Raw genomic sequence first — 19,392 nt, 5'->3', positions numbered from 1 at the left:
TCTCTTTTCTATGAACGAGGAAAACAAATAACACTTTTTGATACTTTTTTTTTCTTCTATATGCTAATATTTGCGTGTGAGTTTGTAGGGGATTACAAAGTATGATAAGAAAGTTGTTAATTACATTACTGTGATTGTTTTTAAAGACCACAGCTGAAATACTTTAGAATCCTTAAGAACAGCTTATCAAGACTCTTTATAAGTCTTTAACCATAAACCGAGTGCTTTTAAAGAGCTTCTGTCTTCCTTGATCTTGTTTGGTTGAGAGACCTACAAAGAATTATTTGAATGATTGAGATTTTGCTCATTTACACAAATTACTGCAATCATATCTGAATCATTTTATGTGAGGCATAAACAAAATTTTAGAACCATGTTACATATAAACCCAGGGAGTATTGCCTTTTTCATTGTTCTTTTTGTCCCCTATTTTGTTACGGTAAGAAGAAAAATAGATTTTATAAGTTTTGGCTGTTTGCAAAGTTTGTTTTGTTTTGTTTTAATGATTTAATTATTTTGAGAATTTTTGGGGAAAAAGCTTCAATTCTTTGAGTTTACCAGTTACAACCAGTTATAACAGGTAACAGTGAACTTTGTCTTCCTAGCATTTCATCTAAGTGACTATAGGCATAAATTATTCTTTTATGACTCTTTTCTAATAGACATGCCATTTTAAGGAAGTTTTCCAAACTGTATTGGAAATCAAATGCTCCCACTATACAAACATAACCTGAAAATTCTCTTCCACTCTCTTTGACAGACATGATTGTTCTCACCCTTAGTAACCCTCAAACTTGACTTGAGCTGTTACCTTGTCATCTCATACTTTAAGCGAATAAGTACAAATAAAAATAATTTTGACTGTAAGTCAATATATGTTTAAGAGGACAGTGGAGGGAGGCTGTGGTTAAGAAGGTGAAAAGAGAAGAACCAGTTTCCCATCCCAACTCCTCAGAGTAGTTGTCAACCCATTTCAGGCTATAGCCACATGTGTACAGTGATTTAGTTGCTTTCCTCATTGTCAGAGAGTATACTACACAGCACACAATGATTAAGACAACAGAAAGAAGTGGACGCAGACAGAGAGTCCCATCAAGAGCTATTCCCCTACTGCAGCCCAAGTTTGTGTGGGCTCCTTTACCATTGCCTCTTTTTTTTTTACGTGAAAAAAAACAAAACAAAACAAAACAAAACTAATTAAGCTTCTGCATTGTCTGACAAGATTAGTATCATAGGCATATATTTAGTATGGGAACCTATATGGGTGAAACTGTTTAACTGGGTAAAATAAAAATTAACCCTGAGGACTTCGGATCATCACTGAGTTTTTCATACTTTTAGCTAAATAGGAATGTAAATGTTAACTTCTTATCAATAGGACATGTCCTCACCTGCAGTCATACATCAGTTGTGAAAATGTAGATTATATAATAGTGTAGTGTCATCTTAATTTCTGGGATTACAATAATTCTGACTGCTCTTGATTTTAAATTTGTGCTAAAATCTAGCCAATTTGTAAGACATTTGACAGATCTCTTTGGAGGGGAAAGGTGCTATGTAAGTAAATACTACTATTGTTAATAATTATATGTGCAAGATGGTATGTTTCAAGGTATGCTGAAATCCCTGTGCCACAGCTGTTTTATTTTTGAAGTAAGGAGCCCAGAGGGTGGCAGTGAAGGCAAAGATAACTAGTTTTTGTTCAAACATTTCTCACAAAGATAAGCCATGCTGAAAAGTAGAGACATTTTAGAAATTACCAAATTACCACAGGTAAAAAGAATCTATCTGAGGAGAAAAGAGAAGTTTCTGTCTCTAGCTGCCTACAAGAGAAAGACACAAGAAACCAAGATCTGAGATTAGTGTAATCACTGTGGTATTTTGTGCAGGCACAAACCTTGGTTTCATAATTTTTCATACTGACGGAGAGTGAAGATGGTTCAGAATAATGTGTTGGGAGTTGATGGTAGTTATGATAGCTGATGCCAGGTGATGGGCAAGAATTATTGCTGTTTATTTATTTCTACACTAACAAAGTTATTAAAGGACAGGAAAGTCTTCAATTCTGGATTCAATTGAAGAGCTACCTGGATTTCAGTTAGCTGTCTCTCTCATTTGCATAAGCTTAGCGTGATTTCACTTTCTTACATCATGATGCTAAAGATTTTTATTTACTTACTTAAATATGTAGTACTCTTTAAATATGCAGTTCAAAGGTGTTGATTCTGTAGTGACAGTAGCTGACTCTTCAGTGTTATCAGAAATATCTAAATTTATAGCAAAACAACCCTTATCTGAACATTGTTCAAGTGAAATATAGATACACGATGGAAAGATCTTTTTCTTGTACCTCGCTGAGCAAGTGTTCTTAATGTGAGTGTGTCCCTCTGCTTGTAACTGTATCATACAACGGGAGGGAATCCTTGTCAATCAAGTTTCATCAATTATAAATTCTTAAGTGAAAATACAAACTGTAAGCAGGAATCAAGAAAAGTCTATTTGGAAAATTCCATTAGGAAACAGTCGCATCCTGCACTATTTGCAGTTCAGAAAACCTTAATTTGTAAGATTCAAATACGTAAAAAACACATTTGTAAGAAACAAGTAGTAAAGAACTTTTTAACACGGTATGGGTATAAACTAATTTAGTGGTGACTGAACTACAAATTAAAGGTGTGATACAAACGCTTTATCTGATTTTATACATATGATGGTCACCATCTTGTGGTCACCATCTTGTTTGACCGTATATTGGATTGGGAACGTTGTGAACTGAAAAATGTGACTGGTGACAGCCTGAGTTACAGATTGTATTAGTCTGTTTGGGTCTATAATAGGTTGATGTAATCTAAGGGAAGGATATGATGTTGGTTTTCCTGTGACATATAACTTCTACTCTACATCATCTGCTACTTCAGCTGTTTGCCTCACTTAGCATAGAAACATGATCTAGGTTAAGATTGCTGTCCCAAACCCCATCACAGAGTACATAAATTTTATTTAGTAGGTTAGAGGGGTAGGAGTGAGCATGAAGATACTCAGACCTTATTTCATCACAGTGATGAAAAAAATCGCATCTTGAGGTGCCTAGGATACATTGATTAATTCTTCGAGAGCCACACAAACAAATCAAACAGGAGCAGGTGATCACATTAAAATTAATGGAGGAGAAAGATCTCGAGGCATAAGCTCTACTTACTGATACTCCCCTTTACTTTGCTACAAGAGAAATAATCAGAGCTACTGTTCATCATTTTCTGAACAAAATTAGTCACAATTGCATTTTCACGAGTGTTAAATTTAACAAGATTTATTTGTTATCAAAATCATTTAGAACTCCAACAACATTAGCAGACCACAGGTTCAGTGAGGCAAGAGGAGTTAATTATTGCACAACTGACTTGAGCATTCTTAAGCTTTAAAAAATGTTTCAGATGTGCAAATCACTCACCTAAAAGTTTTGGGTTCTCAGCACTAGGGAGTTTCCTTAGGGAGGGTCCCAACCTAAGGGGAGGGTCCTTGACAGCAGACCTGATGCTCCAAAGAGGACTGAGTTTATTTGCTCTCCTGTGGGGCTCCATTCGTATATAGTCAAATTGGATCTGTGCTTATACATGGTGAGCAGTGTAGAAACTTATCTTGACTGAGGTGTTTATTGTCTGAGGGACTTGTTTCTTGGCTGAAGGGCCTTACCTTTTGACCAAGGTATATGATGGTCCTCACACTGAAATCACAGCCCAGGATGGGCAGCTTCATCCTCAAACTGCAGCATCTAGTTTTAACTCTTCTTTCAGCAGTTGAGAAGTTTTGGCCTTTATCACGGCTGGTGCACCAGCTACAGAAGCCAGATATGTGAAAAAATCATCCTGATGCCAGAAGGAGATAATAAGTGAACTATTTTCTAAGTCTATGATTAAACCCAAAGTTGCTGAAATCAAAAAAGGCTTTAGAATTCCAATTATTAATAGAGTTAGAGTTGCCTTAGTGAAGACTTCACAAATGCAATTATGTAACTGGCTAGAATGTGAAGCATCTGGCTCTGCTTTTTGTGGCACAATTTGGTAGTTACTTGTTTTAGAAGAAATTTCTATCTTTGAGTTGCTAAATAATGCTAACTGATTCCATTCATGGCCCTAAGCAACAGATTTAGCATGCCATATCACTACCTGTGTATTTCCTGGTATGTTTGAGACCAACATTAACTAAAATGTATCTCCATAAACACATATGATGCTAATTAGTAAAAGAAATGTTTTAAGATCTTGTCAACACTGAAGTAACCAGTAGTGGAGATCATTAAACCTGTCATCAAGCCAGTTTGAAAGCCTAATACTGTTTCTGGCCACGTCACAGAAAATTTATACCTAGAGTTACAGGTTCAAAACTACTTGCCATGGTAAAAAATTTTGCATTTATGATTTATGGAGAAAAGGGATTTTTCTCCCATAGAGAGCATCATTCTCTCTAAACTAGATTCATCCTGTGTACCTGATGCTGAAAGTAACAAGTACCAGACAAAAAATAAAATTGGAGCAACAGGTACAAACTCATCTTTCAATCCAGTGTGAACACATTGCCTGTGCTTTGTGAATTGCCTTTGCTTCCCATTCACTTCCTAATGGAATTCCAATCCTGCACTTAGAAAACAAGTTTTCAGGCCTCCTGTAAATTTTGGAATCTAAAGACAAATAGAAACTCAAATTTACCTGTGTCTATCTTAGGGACAGGGAGATTAGTAAGAACATAAAGAAGGCTTTTATCCAGATGACAATTTGAATTTATATTACTAGACTATGTCTGTCAATGAGTAACACATTCCTTTATGTGTTCTCCCAATAATCGGGGAATTACTTGAGGCTTCGATGTGAACCTTGAAAACTAGTAAATTAATCAGAACTAAGAGAATGAGAGCATAATCTTTCCCAATTATCTTTGTCAGTATAACCCGTGAATATTTAATACACAGTGGCTGCAACTGAAACCAAGGTGTCTCTGGCATAGTATTTATTCTTAAAGTACAGAATATGCTCGTGTTGTTTTAGAGATTTCTTACAGTTTTTCTAATGAGGTACAGCAAATGCGTTTGACAGCCACAGAATTTCTGAACACAGCAGATGTCAGAACAACTTTGGCAAAGAATATCTGCTTTGAATTCATATCTTAATAACCTGAAATATTGTGTTGAATGGTTTACATGTTTGCTTCAGCTAACCATCAGCATGCTTCTGCTGTCTGGGTTGCTTGGCTGTCTGGAAATAAAAGTGTAAAGTGAGTTTATGTCTTCTTAGTACTGTTCCTTCTGTGATTTCTCAAAGTTCTACGTATGGAAAATACGAAACATCTTCCTGCCCCCTCACTGTTTCTATCAAGCACATAAGTTACTTTGCTTTCCCCCCATCTTCCCTGGTGAGTGAATAAATGGGTCTGTTACTTTTGTACAGAAGGGACCTTGTACATAGAGAGACTGGCAATTCCAACTCTGTTTGGCCTGGTTTAAGTGACTGCCAAGTTTTAGAGCTAAGACTAATGTAGTAACACTGTCCTTTCCTTTAGAAAGCTTCAACCATCAGCAATAGTTGTTACTTTAATGCAATATATTGAGAATGAAAGGTATGTATGTCTTTAAAGTTATGAATGAAATAAATGTGGCTTGCTATAACCCTAATTTAAATATAATATTACAGAAAAATATGGAAAACCAGATCTGCAGTTAAGTGATCTCATAGATTTTTTTATTATTATTATTTAATAATGGTTTATTAAAAATTCTATGGAATGATAGTTACGTATAATGATTTATGACAGTATCACAGAACTCTTGCCTGAGTACTCCAGGGAGGCAAAAATGCAACCCATGGAAATTTTCCTTGTTTTTTTGACTATGTAGATTTTAATTGACTACATAATTTCTAATGGTTTAGCCCATTGCCCCCTTGTGGTTCCAGTTGGATCAGTTTAAGGTATCATTTGAAGCTGTTTCTGATTGTCTTGCAGCAGAACATAATAATCATTCATAGCTGAGATGCCATTAAGGTGTTAGATGACTATTTGTGTTCTGTTTCAGTACAAAGTTTGCTGAGGCTTGCCAGAAAGACAGACTGTCAAGATTTAGGGTTTTTGCATCAATGAAAAGAGAAACTCAGCTGGAAGGTGATATGAACTGTTGTCTGTGATGGTTTGTTAAAACGCTTCTGATAGATCAGGATGAAAAAATTATCAAACTCATAATTTTAGTCGAAATCCTTCTATTTGTTCTTTTAGGTGGCAATTTATTACACTGGCTTTTGGAGTCGCCAGTGAGACAACACTGTCTGCAGATGGAAGTGCAGGCAGATAACACTAACTGATGTTTCTTTTACAAAAGTATAAACATTACTATGATACACCAAATATAAGTAATTACCAGCATGTTCAATGCTCTAACAAAATCAGAACGATTTCAACAAGTCTCAGGGGACACTAAGAGAGGAGGGACTGAATCCACAGCCACAAAGATGTTCAAGGTACCAAAAATTGTTTCTGTTGCTCTGTAACTGTCTGGGAAATAGTGCATTTTCTGTGAGATTCAGAGTGGTTGCAAGGATTAGCCTTCAGGCTCAGTTAATAAAGCTAATTCTTACAAGTTACATACATGTCATGTAACAATGCAAGTCCTTGATTTTTAAGTTTTTAACTTGAGTTTTTAACTCGATTTTAACTTGTTTTAATTTAAGTTTACAGATTTTAACTAGAATTAACCTACCTGTTACTTTTCTTTTATAACTACAACAGCAATCTAGAGTAATCTTCTGATTGACTTTTTGGTGATTTTTTAAATCAGAAACACAGACAAATGTATCATTCATTTAATTGTGTTTGTAGTTGCTCTGTTATAATTTTTCCAGCTACTGAAAACTGCCATGTTTTCTCACTATAATTTAAAATGGCACAGTATGTCCTAGTATTCTGTCTAACCAGATTATTTTCCAGTAAGATTACATGAAAAGTTACTCTGTTAAGTACTTTCAAGAACTGAGTAAGATTAGGTGAAATGCATACTTTTTTAGGTGGTATTAAAATCTGTATTTACCGAATATAATTGGAAATCTAGTAAGATTATATGACACATAGAAAGAAATATTGCTCTTACAGTTTCTAATAAATATTTTTGCTAGTATCTTGTCTAAGTTGAAAGAAGGCTGTTTTAGTTCATACAAAGCACAGACAGTACCATCAAGGGTTTTTTGTTGCTTTCTCCAAGCAGTGTACCAGTAATAGCAATGCTAGCCAGACAGCTTTATGGAAAGGAATTCCTAATCATTTCATGAAATTTGGCTTTAAGTATTCTGCTATCTCAGTGCATTCTCTCTAGGTTAAAGTGAAACTTCAAAGAACCGTTGCATTTTTATCAAGATTTATATAGTACTTCATGGCAAATCAATTCTTTTTTTTTTTGCTAGGTATTGAGGGTTTTTTCTCAGCTAAAATTTGTATGCTAAAAATTTCTGGTAATATATGATGTATGAATTATACCAAATTTCACATACAGGCTTTGCTGTGATACTACCCTTTGGGTGACACCTTAGCATACTAGCCTTGCCTGAGAACTGTAGAATTCAGTTATAGTTCACATTCTTTAATGTCTCTTCTTTATAGCATTTGTCCAAAAATGCATAAAGCTTGATTTTTTTCTTTCATCAGGTTTACTAACATCATCATCAATAAATGAATGTAACAGATCTACCAACTTGCTCTAATTCTTAAAGTGTAAAGAGAATTAGACCACAAATCAATTCCAAAGATATATGAATTATGACTACTGAGACTACTGAATTTTTTTTTTTTTTCCTTTGGTTACATTGGCTCTTCTTCTGCTCTGTCATCATTTTATATAAGTAGAAATTCTCTACAAACTTGAATGCTCTTCAGCAGTAGAGGAGGAACATCAGATCTGATGGTAGGACTGTTTTGCAGAAAGGTTCCTTATGTCCTGCAAAAGACTTAACTTTTTTCACTGTCCAGTGGAAGAGCTACCTCTCCCTGTAGACCTTGTTCAACTCATCTAATTTTAGATCATAAGTTTTAGCAATACTACTGCTCCTTAGATTAGGATTGAGAGTCTTTATGAAATTTATGTAGGGATTTTATGTTTTCACAGAACCGAGCCTTTAACAATATGTAATCATCTCTGTTTACAACACAATAAAAAAGTAGATTTATAGAATGTATTTCCATTTTGGAAAGGAGAAACTGAGGCAGAGGTTTTGCTGTTTTCTTAATGTTATCGAGAGAGACCTTGATGAAGTCCATTCTCAGTCCACGTCACCCATTCACCATGATCTGTACTGTCTTTTCAAGAAAGGATAGTCTTTAAATGTATACAAGAATAGCTGGTAGAGGTTAGGATTTTATCTGGATTAGGAAAAAGTAAGTGATGCAAAGGGGATTGAAAGGGTAAATCTCAATCTATTAGTTTAGCTGCCTATGTGCAAAGCTCAGTGAAGTGTATGTCAGCCTCTCTGGTATAAAAATCAAGCAGTGAATGTGGTGGAATCTTCTTTCATGTGTGTAGTCCTTGTTGAGATCAAGAAGTACAGAGCTGTATAAACACTGAATATTTTATTTTCAAAATGTTAGATGAAGCTTTTTAATTTTTAAGTTCATCCTAGCATTCTAAATATCTTTTTTAGGAAGTTAGAGCACAGCAGTACAGCTCCCATTCTTTATTTTTACTATTAAACTTGGAAGCTTTTTTTGAGGAAAGAAGGCTATTTTGCATACAATATAAACAGTACTCTTACTCTATATACTATAGCTTAATGGGATGGCACAAGACTTACTTTAAATAAAAAAAACCTGTCAAAACTGAGGCCACTGTAACTTCAGGAGAAATCTTGAGATCTGAAGCATGTAAATATAATCATTAAAAGGCCAGGAAGAAGCAAAGCTACCCCTGCTCGAGGCCCAGTCTCTCCATGCTGGAAATGGTGCAACTGTGCCATTGTATGTCCTTGTGCAATACTTAAGGACATACTGTGGCATTGTATGTCCTTTGTAGCAATACTTAAGGCTTTCCTTCTCATGAATGTCTCTTCTTTGCATTCTTCTAAAACTGCACCATGTGTGGTGGTCTGTCCCTGAACTTCTTTACATGTGCAACATCAATTACTAATCTTTTCAACTAAAGATTGGGCCAGATTCAGCGTCCGAATGTCACTGCACTGTCTATGTACACTGCAGTACATTTTATGGAACTTAAAATGGGACAGTGGGATATCAAGTACCTTGTTTGAATTCACAAGGATTTGATTATGTGCAGAGAAATAGAATCTACAGTTTGCCAACTCCTTATCCTGTCTGTAGCTAATGTGCAGTCATTATTTTGTAAATCTTCAATTTTTGCTGTTGCAAACATATGATAGTTACTTTTACGCTTGTCTTAGGAAAAGGCATCAAGACGTTAATGGTGAAGAAGCAACATGTACATAAGCAATTCCTTTTCTACACCAGCACCCTAATATAACAGAGTAATTCAGCTGTATCATACATGTAAAGAAAAGCAAAAACTTCAGCAGTGGAAAGGCACAACTGAAGCAGTTCAAGGAAGGAAGCCATTACTTGTTTGTAGAATACAATACGTAACACTTACTAAGAAATGTGCATTGGCTTTCTGGTAGTTAACAGTTCCTTGGTTTTGCTTATGACAACAGACAGGTTGCCACAATGAATTTAAGAAAAGACATTTGAAGTGCTGTATCAAATGGGTTTTTTAATCTCAAACCTGAATTCCAAAATATTTCAAAGTTCTTAAAAAATAAGAGATACCATTTAATTGTCTTCCAGACTTTAGCATGATTGGCTGTGGAAAATAAGATCCATGAGGTTTTTAGAGTAAAATTATTTTTCATAGTTGTTTATTTCTGTTAAATCCATTATGGTATCTAGTTCCTCCAAGCTGGAACAGAAGAAAAGGCCACCTGGAATACTACTACGTGTAAATGTCAGATAGTGGAATTAAAAAATTTGCTAAATCTCTCCTTTCTTGGCTTAATTGCTTGCTGGATTAACATGCAGTCAGGGTAACACAAATTATAAAAGCATTTAATTTTAGATAAGACTACTAATAAATATTTGAAAATAGATATTTATTGCTGAAAGATGGAGCACGATAGCTTAAGCACAGTGCTCCTTAAGCACAGTTGATTTATCTGTGCAGCTCTCTGATTGGAGCTTGCTTGCATCTGACTAGTTCAGAGCACAAGCAGACACTGTGGGACTTTTATGCCCCTATCTTGAGTTTTTGAGTTCCAGCATGAAAGAAAGCTTATCTGTTTTCATGTGCTGTTAAGTGACAAAACTGTTTGATAAACCTAATTGTAAATTACGATGCTTTTCTAAGGAATATCTTCTTGCTAATCAGAACTTAACTGCCCTAAGATAACTGCTGTTGACTTGTATAACTAGCAACACTTTGCATATTAGCTCTAGTCAAAAAGTGCTTTTAAAATTCAGTTTGTGTTTTTGATTGAAAATCTTAGTCTATTTTGCTGGTTGGCTTTGTGATTAATACTTTTAGTTACAGATGCAGTTCTTGGTATTCAAATTAGAAACAATTTTAAAATACATACTTTACATGTGATTAGAATGTTAAAATGGCAATAAAAACTGTACCAGGATAATTGAAAGACAAGTAAAATCACACCTGTTATTATTGTAAAGTATTAGAAAACAAGACAAATACATCATACTTAGTGTAAATAAAATGATCAGTAAAAGAGTGTCATGAACCAAGAATATGTGTCCATCAGCATGTGAAGTTCATAATCTGTTACGAGGTTTTACAAGTGTTTATAGATTTCTCAGAAAAATGTTAGTCCTCTCACTGTTTTTGCTTTCAAATTGTTCCCTATGAGTCCAGAAGGCCTCTGATTACATCAGTTTCCTAAGACTTCTGTGTTTTTGCGGTAAGAGGTTTTGTTTTATTATGGGCGAGACTGGTTATTATATTGCATTATGGCCTTCCATAAGAATATTTAAGTCATCAAAACCATTGACTGTATTATTTTATACACGGCTACTACTTTCTGCCTAAATTTAACCTTTGAAACACTAATTTTTGAGGAGCTCCATATATTTCTTTGTGAAAGGGTCCAAAACTTGGTTATGGAAGGATTCTAAATTGGTTATGTTTTGAAGTGTTCATTTTACTGCTTAGAGACAAATGTATGCCAGTCAAATGCAAATGTAAACAGTCTGGTATTCATTTTGAGTCTTGCCAAGCGTCTGTGTTAACATGTTGTAGTTTAACCCCAGCTGGCAGCTAAGCACCACACACTTGCTCTCTCCCCCCACCCAGTGGAATGGAAGAGTCAGGAAAAAAACCTAATTAAAACTTGTGGGTTACTGTTTAATAGGACAGAAAAGGAGAAGATAATAATGGCAATAATAATAACAACAACAACAACAACATACAAAACAAGTAATGCATGATACAGTTGCTCATCACTCACCAATTGATGCCCAGTCAGCTCCTAACCAACAGCCTCCAGCTAGCTTTCCCCACAGTTTATATGTTGGGCATGACGTCATATGGTATGGAATATTCCTTTGGTCAGTTTGGATCATCTGTCCTGGCTACGTCCCCTCCCAACTTCTTGTGCCCGTCCAACCTTCTCACTGACAGGGCATGAAAAGCTGAAAAGTCCCTGACCTAGTTAAAAACACTACTTAGCAACAAGTAAAACCATCAGTGTGTTATCAAAATTATTTTCGTATTAAATCCAAAGCACAACACTATACCAGCTACTAGGAAGAACATTAACTCTATTCCAGCTGAAACCAGACATAATATTTTGAGGTTTTTACACCTCTGTAGTGAGTGAAATTCACTTCCTCAAACTGTGATATCTTAACCAGCATATGGCAACTCCAGTTATCTTTGCTTGAGGATGAAGCGCATCTCAGGCTGTAACAAGGTCTCCCAGGACCACTTTTACCAGAAGTACTGTGGTCATATTTTCTCATTAGTTCCTTTCATTTGTCACAAATACGGTTTTCTAGTGTTTTTTTTTAAATTAGACCAAAACCATAAAAGTTGTATATGTATATAGAAGAGACAATTATTTTCCATAACTCAAGGGTCTTTCATATTTTTTCTTGCAGGTATAAGCTTGTGCAGTCTAATTCATTAACCTTAAGCTTTCTTTTAAGACAAAGAATGTAGGGATCAGTTGATGAAGAGAAGAAAATTACAGAGTTTTGAATGACCTATTTTCTAAATTGTCTTTTTTAAAAAAAAAAAAAAAAATGTTTAAGCTCTTATATTTTGCATTACATCCTGGAAAGTCAGAAACCTTGACTTTATGAACTTACGTGGGAGCCATCAAGACAATGGGCTTAAATTTGAAATTATTAGTAGACATTTCTATGTCTCAGTCATACAGTTTTGTTACTTTTGAAGAAGAGACTTGTTTGCAGAGAAGCTTTATACCAGTAGATCTTTGTACACAAGTATTTTTTTGGTCATTTGTAGAGGCCAGGTGGGAAGAGCACCATATGCAAGTACATGTTAGTAGACAAATTTCTGCAGTTTCTGTAACCCAGATAGAGTTTTTTCCTGATACTAATTGCTGGAATTTTAGCAACGTTATAGCTATATCCTTTTCTTCTTGAAATTTGTTTAGCTTTTCAAGTAGGAGGACATTTTTAGAAATTACAACAGTAAGAGGCAATCTTAGGTTTCTTAGTCTCTGAACATAATGAACTTTGGGATGTTGGAATGTTAATGTGTTCAATATCACAGTGCTGAGCAAGCTCTAGTTATCTTACAAATATCTGGTCTTGTCACTATTTTGTATTAACAGTAGGTAGATATGGTTTCAGAAATACTAATTAGCTTGTTTATGAGAAATCAATTTCTGCTCTTTGCCTTTTTCTTGCTTCTGATTGAACTATAAATTTCACAGTGTGTAATATTAATTTCTTTTAGAATCAAATGCAATGAAACTGAATGGCATACAGTCTATCAGAGAACAGCATTCATAAAATATTGAGTAGATTTAATGAATAAGCAGTTTCTTCCTAAAATAAGTATTTCATGTTCTCTGTTTTTCATGTCTTAAATGGTTCTAAATAAGACTCATTTATAAAGTAAGAAGTGATTTTAGCTTTGGCCAGCTCTGATCCAGAATTCTATATTATCAGAGCTCTAATTACTCTTATTTCTTTATTCCTTGGCTAATAAACCCACGTTTCATTTTTGTTAATAAGTTATTTTGAGTGTGAAAATTACTTTTCTTCTTGGAAGACTGTTTATATTGTAATAAATTTGGAGGAAAAATGTAAAAGAAATATCTGCATCCCTGTAACTTTCACTGCTTCATGCAGATGTTTCATGTCTTTGTTACTAAAATTAGGATGAGCTGATAAAAGCCTGTTCGGTAACCTTGGGTTAAGAGATTTTAAAATATTTTCTCCCTACCTTGACACACAGCTGTTGTTACCATGTCCAAGAGGCCTTGTGTTAGCTCCCTGACAGATAGGGGTTAGTCCCCAAGCTTTTAGGGGCTCAATTATCTGTTTTCCTCACTTCTGTTATTTGCAACTGCTTTAAACAATAACTTTGCTTCTCGAGTTTACCACTATTATGCTGATGTGTTTAAGGTTAGACTTCTTTGTAGTCTAATTTAACAACATTGTAAATATAAAGATTTTCCAAAAATAGGGCAATAATCTGATATAATTTTGATGGATTATTACAACAGAATTAACATGACTTGATCCTTGCTTTCTAGAAAAGGTTAATTTCATTTTGTCCTTTCAACCTTTTTCTTTGCTGTCACATTTAACAAAGATTAAAAGGTAAAAGTAATAAATACACAACTGCTTTTTTTTTCCTTATGTTGTTACTAAGTGTTATGTGTTGTGTGACCCTCTACAAAGCATAATCTAATGAGTCCATATAAAGTGTTTCTTCTGTCTATGCAAGTTGATTTACATGAAGATGATCTATAGAAAAAATAATAGAAATTAAAGCTGAAATTGGAAGGTTAGAGAAGGCCGACAAAAAATTATATTTTCAATATTTTAGCTATATTTAGATTTTTTTTCTTCTCCAAACTACATGTGTCATTACCTCATTTTTAAGATGTTAGATGATTTTACCATTAAAAAAAAAAAAAAAAAAAAAAAAAAAAAAAAAATTTTTGCACTTATGTTTGATGGCATAGATAAAGACTGTGAAGGTGTTCTCCCATTAGGCAAAAGTGAAAAGCATTTCATTTAGACTCCAAGATGTCACTGAGAACAGGATTGGGATCATTCAAGCCACTTGGAAAAGCCCTTAGAGCTGGCACTATCTAGAAGGACAAAAGGATGTAATTATAAAGGCCACACAGGCAAATATTTTTGTACTTTTCTCCTGGGATCAAGTGACTGCATCTCAAATGCTGTATTTCTGGCATTCTTTATTTGATAAGACCACCTCGTAAATATATACTGACACCATTCTTCACAGTTGAACCAATTTTGTTTGAAGCCCAAGAATGGTCAGTATCATGAGATTTAAGTATACAAGGATGCTGAAGGATGCACATGCGAATATGTCTTTGTGCGGGTAATAAAAATTTGACGCTGATTGATTGAAAATTTGTGTAACTGAAGTTGTAGGGAAAAATTAGGTAGTCTTTTATGTCATTTTGACTGTCTTGTAGTGACACTGATTGCTATATTGTAGTTTTGACCCATTAATTGTCTCTCAGTTTGTAAAAATGATGAGAAATAATTTGAAAACTTGTAGAGTCATTAGATAAAATTTTCAAAATATTTTTCTAGGTTCAGAATTTTTATCCAAGGTAAGAAGTGTTTAATAATTTCAGTATTCTGCTAAATTATATATGTGGTAAGTATTAATAAAAGTTTATTTAACTGCAATGTCCAGTCACTTTTCAATTATATATTATTTGCTGAAATATCTAATGAACATACTATATAATAAAAAGCATGATCTGCTATTCATTGCTAATATTTGCAATAAAATCTCATTATTAGGAGGTATTTTTCTGGAATAAAAAAAAAATAAAAATATTTCTTATCACCTGGTTGATCTTGATAAGCCAGTTAACAAAGATGAGTATCTTGTTCAAAACCATGTCTGACAGGTACGGGATTTTTTCACTTACATAGAATGTGTTTAATACGCTAAATCTTACCTGGTTTTTAGGAATTAATTAACCTTTTAATTAACCTGATAAATTAACCTGATAAAAATGTATAATTCAGAGGTTAGTTTATATTAAAAAGCATAGGCCTAGTGTGACTTCCAAAAGAAAAATAACTGTCATGCTTGCTAATTTTTTTATCAGAGAGGTTGTGTGTTTAAACAAATATAGAATTTGGAGTTTCACCTGTTTTTTCTTCCAGGTCAGGGGTTACCATGTTAATATTTCTCTCCTTTCTTTGTGTATTCATAAAGTAAGGCAACCTTTTCCTAATGTCAAGCACTGCAAAAATTTTCTAAATATTAGGCCCTCACAGATTCCAAGGGTTGAAAATTTATAATAGTGGTAAAGGAACTATGATTAAGGAACTCTGTCAGAGGCATGCCATTTTATTAGTAGCAGTGAATTTTCATTCTAGATTTTAGAAGGAAGCAGAGGGGACAAACAGATGTGAAGGGCTATCATTCAGTTGTGTTATTGTAAGCTATAAGAATTAGGTGGTTGCTGTTAAAATCTAAAATTGGCATCATTGAACAGTTAAATCAGGTTGGGAGACAATCTATTGGTTGTTATAAGTGGAGGAAAAAGGCCCCTGTGAATGTAGGTCTGTTTTCCAACAGTTATGACAAATTCATCAATACTTTTTTTTTTTCAAACTTGGCAAGTAATTTAATTTTGTGTACTGTAGGAGGGTTGATTTAAGAGGCAGAGTAGATCACTAGGAAATGGATCTAAAAATTAAAGAGGAATGTAATGGATCAGAAGAAATTCTTACGATTTATCATATCAAATGCATTTTTGAAAATGTCTCAATGTAGAGAACAGCACAATAGTCATGTTATCTGATCTAATGAACAGTTTCACATTTTACATTAATGGGACTGAAAATATATTTTATGAACTATATTTTTGAGTAATATACTAAACAATGCAGTTGCAAACATAACAATATTGACTTGGTCACAAGTGTATAAGAAGCTCCTATTACAAGACAATTCTAGTTTTCATATTGATTTTCTTGCTTACAAGAAATCAAGCAAGGAGATTAACAGAAAAAAACTTAGGTGTTTCACTGCAAATTTATCATAGTTGTGACAAGGCAAACAAATGAGCTGTCTTATCCATACAAGCTTTAGCAACTTATTGATACACTAGTGACACGTAGCATTTTATGACCTGATGAATGCTGACTCCTTCAATAGTCACTGAAGAAATAAAAACATGAATTTAAAATTACATTTTCTTATTTTTTTGTTTCCATTACAGTGCATTTATAGTTTTTCCCTAGAAGGAAACTCAAAGCTTACATCTTGCAATTGAAACTTTTCAAAGTTAAACAGTAATAAAAAAATGGAAATTCACATTTGTATTATTTTCCAAAGGACTTGTCTGTATAGAGTTCAAGCAACTCACATATTCAAAGGCTTATGGGAATGTTGATATGAAAGCATTCAGTGTAAAATAATATTTTCTTCCAGTGTAAACATGTAGTCATATGCATTTTCAGTGAATTGTATGGAACAATTCACAAAATGAAGAAATTGAGATACAGTACTATTTAAAAATGATCTATTGTCTTTTAACTGTGATGTTATTGTATGTGTCTTCCAGATGTGTGGAGGTGATTGCCAAAGAAGGCCGGAACCTGAAAGAGCTGTATTTAGTATCCTGTAAGATCACTGACTATGGTATGTAATAAACCTGTATCTTTTCTTTTGTGAAGACTGAGCTCTACTAGCTTTGAACAAGGACTCTTATAAAAGTGTTGGAAATCTGTAGATAAATATTTTCAAGACCTTTATCCATACAAATAGCTAAATGTACAAAGAGTGTTTGACATGCTTAAAAATATCTGTGATTAGAAGTATGAAAGTCAGTGTATGTATGTGCTACAAGGTTTCCTTACAGAACTGACAGTTACAACGCAGATTGGGTAGAGTGCCCTTTGGATTGTCCTGGAAACCAGGAGAGCATTTGGGAGAAAAACCATAAGAAGGGTTGAAAGGATGATCCAGGAAATTACAGGTCTGTCAGATTGACTATAGTGCCTGGGAAGCTGATGGAGCAGCTCATCCTAAATACATAATAAGACACATGAGGGACAACCAGGGGAGCAGGCCCAGTCAGCATGGGTTTATGAAAGGCAGGTCCTGCTTGACAAACCTGATCTCCTTCTATGAGAGGGTGACCTGCTTATTGGATGAGGGAAAGGCTGTGGATGTAATTTACCTTGACTTTAGCAAGGCCTTTGACACAGTTTCCCACAGAATTCTCCTGGCAAAACTGGCTGCTCGTGGCTTGGACAATCGCACACTTTGCTGGGTAAAAACCTGTCTGGATGGCCGGGCCCAGAGAGTTGTGGTGAACGGAGTTAAATCCAGCTGGTGGCCGGTCACGAGTGGTGTCCCCCAGGGCTCGGTTTTGGGGCCACTCCTGTTTAACACCTTTATTGATGACCTAGACGAGGGGATCGAGTGCACCCTCAGTCAGTTTGCAGATGACCCCGAGTTGGGTGGGAGTGTTGATCTGCTCGAGGGCAGGGAGGCTCTGCAGAGAGACCTGGACAGGCTGGAGCCATGGGCTGAGGCCAACTGGAGGAGTTTCCATAAGGCCAAATGCCGGGGGCTGCCCTTGGGCCCCAACAACCCCCAGCAGCGCTACAGGCTTGGGGAGGAGTGGCTGGAGAGCTGCCAGTCAGAGAGGGACCTGGGGGTGTTGATTGACAGCCGGCTGAACAGGAGCCAGCAGTGTGCCCAGGTGGCCAAGAAGGCCAATGGCATCCTGGCTTGTGTCAGCAATAGCGTGGCCAGCAGGGACAGGGAAGGGATCTGACCCCTGTACTCGGCACTGCTGAGGCCGCACCTCGATTCCTGTGTTCAGTTTTGGGCCCCTCACTCCAAAAAGGACACTGAATGACTCGAGCGTGTCCAGAGAAGGGCAACGGAGCTGGTGCAGGCTCTGGAGCACAGGTCGTACGGGGAGCGGCTGAGGGAACTGGGGGTGTTTAGTCTGGAGAAGAGGAGGCTGAGGAGAGACATCATCGCCCTCTACAGCTCCCTGAAAGGAGGGTGCAGAGAGCTGGGGATGAGTCTCTTGAACCAAGTAGTCAGCAATTGGACAAGAGGGAATGGCCTCATGTTACACTAGGGAAAGTTTAGACTTGATGTCAGGAAGCATTTCTTTCCAGAAGGGGTTGTTATGCGTTGGAATGGGCTGCCCAGGGAGTGGTGGAGTCCCCATCCCTGGAGGTGTTTAAGAGTCAGGTCAATTTACCGCTGAGGGATATGGTGTAGTTGGGAACTGTCAGTGCTAGGTGAACAATTGGACTGGATGATCTTCAAGGTCATTTCCAACCTAGATGATTCTGTGATTCTGTGAAAATCCAAACTTACGTATGCATTTCTAGATGATATAAAAGCACAACTCAGCAACTATGAGTGTGGATTGATTTGTCAGCCATAAATTTTAATGAACTTGATCTTTTAAAAATTCTGTTATGATAAAATAGACAGTAACAACTTAGGAACTGGGCATTCTCTCCTGTGGACAGCATAGACAGATTTGTATTTGGAATAGAAAAACTTAGCAGTTGAGTGTGTTTGCAGAGGCTGCTTTATTCTGTTTTGTTTTATTTTTTTCAAATGAGTTACTGACCTCAAATAAGACACTTAAGTAATGAGGCCAAATTCTCAAAATTCTATCTCCCACTTCAGTGCTTAAATTTCAGTAGGATTTACAAACTGTATCGTTGAGATGTGCATGTCACATTTTCTGACTATTTTGGTTTTCATTCACTCTTTTTTAATTATAATCTTTTACTCCATCGCTTTATGAAGAATTACTATGTCAATGTAGTAAATTACCTTTCCAGTAGTCACAGACTCATTCTTTTATTTTCCCCTTCAAATATAGCTCTTCACTGGGGTTCTCATGGCTGTAGTCAGCCATGTATACATGGCTGTATTTCAGGGCTGTATGTTCATCTGCAGACTGCAGCTCACCTTATGTCCACAGTATTTGAACATGAACTCACAATACAGCTGTAACAGTTGTGAGAGAGCTTTGGGGCATAGCAGAGGAGAGGGACCATGGGCTTGTAGGACCATTTCCTTGGGGCTGCTGTAGTTTGTATTTCCATGCGCAGATAGCTCTTGGCAAAGTTGAAAACAGATTTTTTTGACTTGATACCACCTGG

General features: G+C 35.7%; 1 protein-coding gene across 1 annotated transcript in view; it reads left to right on the top strand.

Annotated features, from left to right (window-relative positions):
* Positions 1-19,392, top strand: part of FBXL17 (F-box and leucine rich repeat protein 17) — a 289,349-nt gene that overhangs the window by 165,337 nt on the left and 104,620 nt on the right. The window contains exon 6 of the mRNA XM_026865755.1: positions 16,809-16,885. Coding sequence (XP_026721556.1) covers positions 16,809-16,885 — 77 coding nt within the window. The remainder of the gene's footprint in view (positions 1-16,808; positions 16,886-19,392) is intronic.

Source organism: Athene cunicularia, assembly GCF_003259725.1.
Source record: "Athene cunicularia isolate RWA chromosome Z unlocalized genomic scaffold, athCun1 chrZ_part1, whole genome shotgun sequence".
NCBI classification, from domain to species: domain Eukaryota; kingdom Metazoa; phylum Chordata; class Aves; order Strigiformes; family Strigidae; genus Athene; species Athene cunicularia.
Note: the sequence above shows the minus strand (reverse complement) of the source record. Positions and strands in the feature narration are given on the sequence as shown.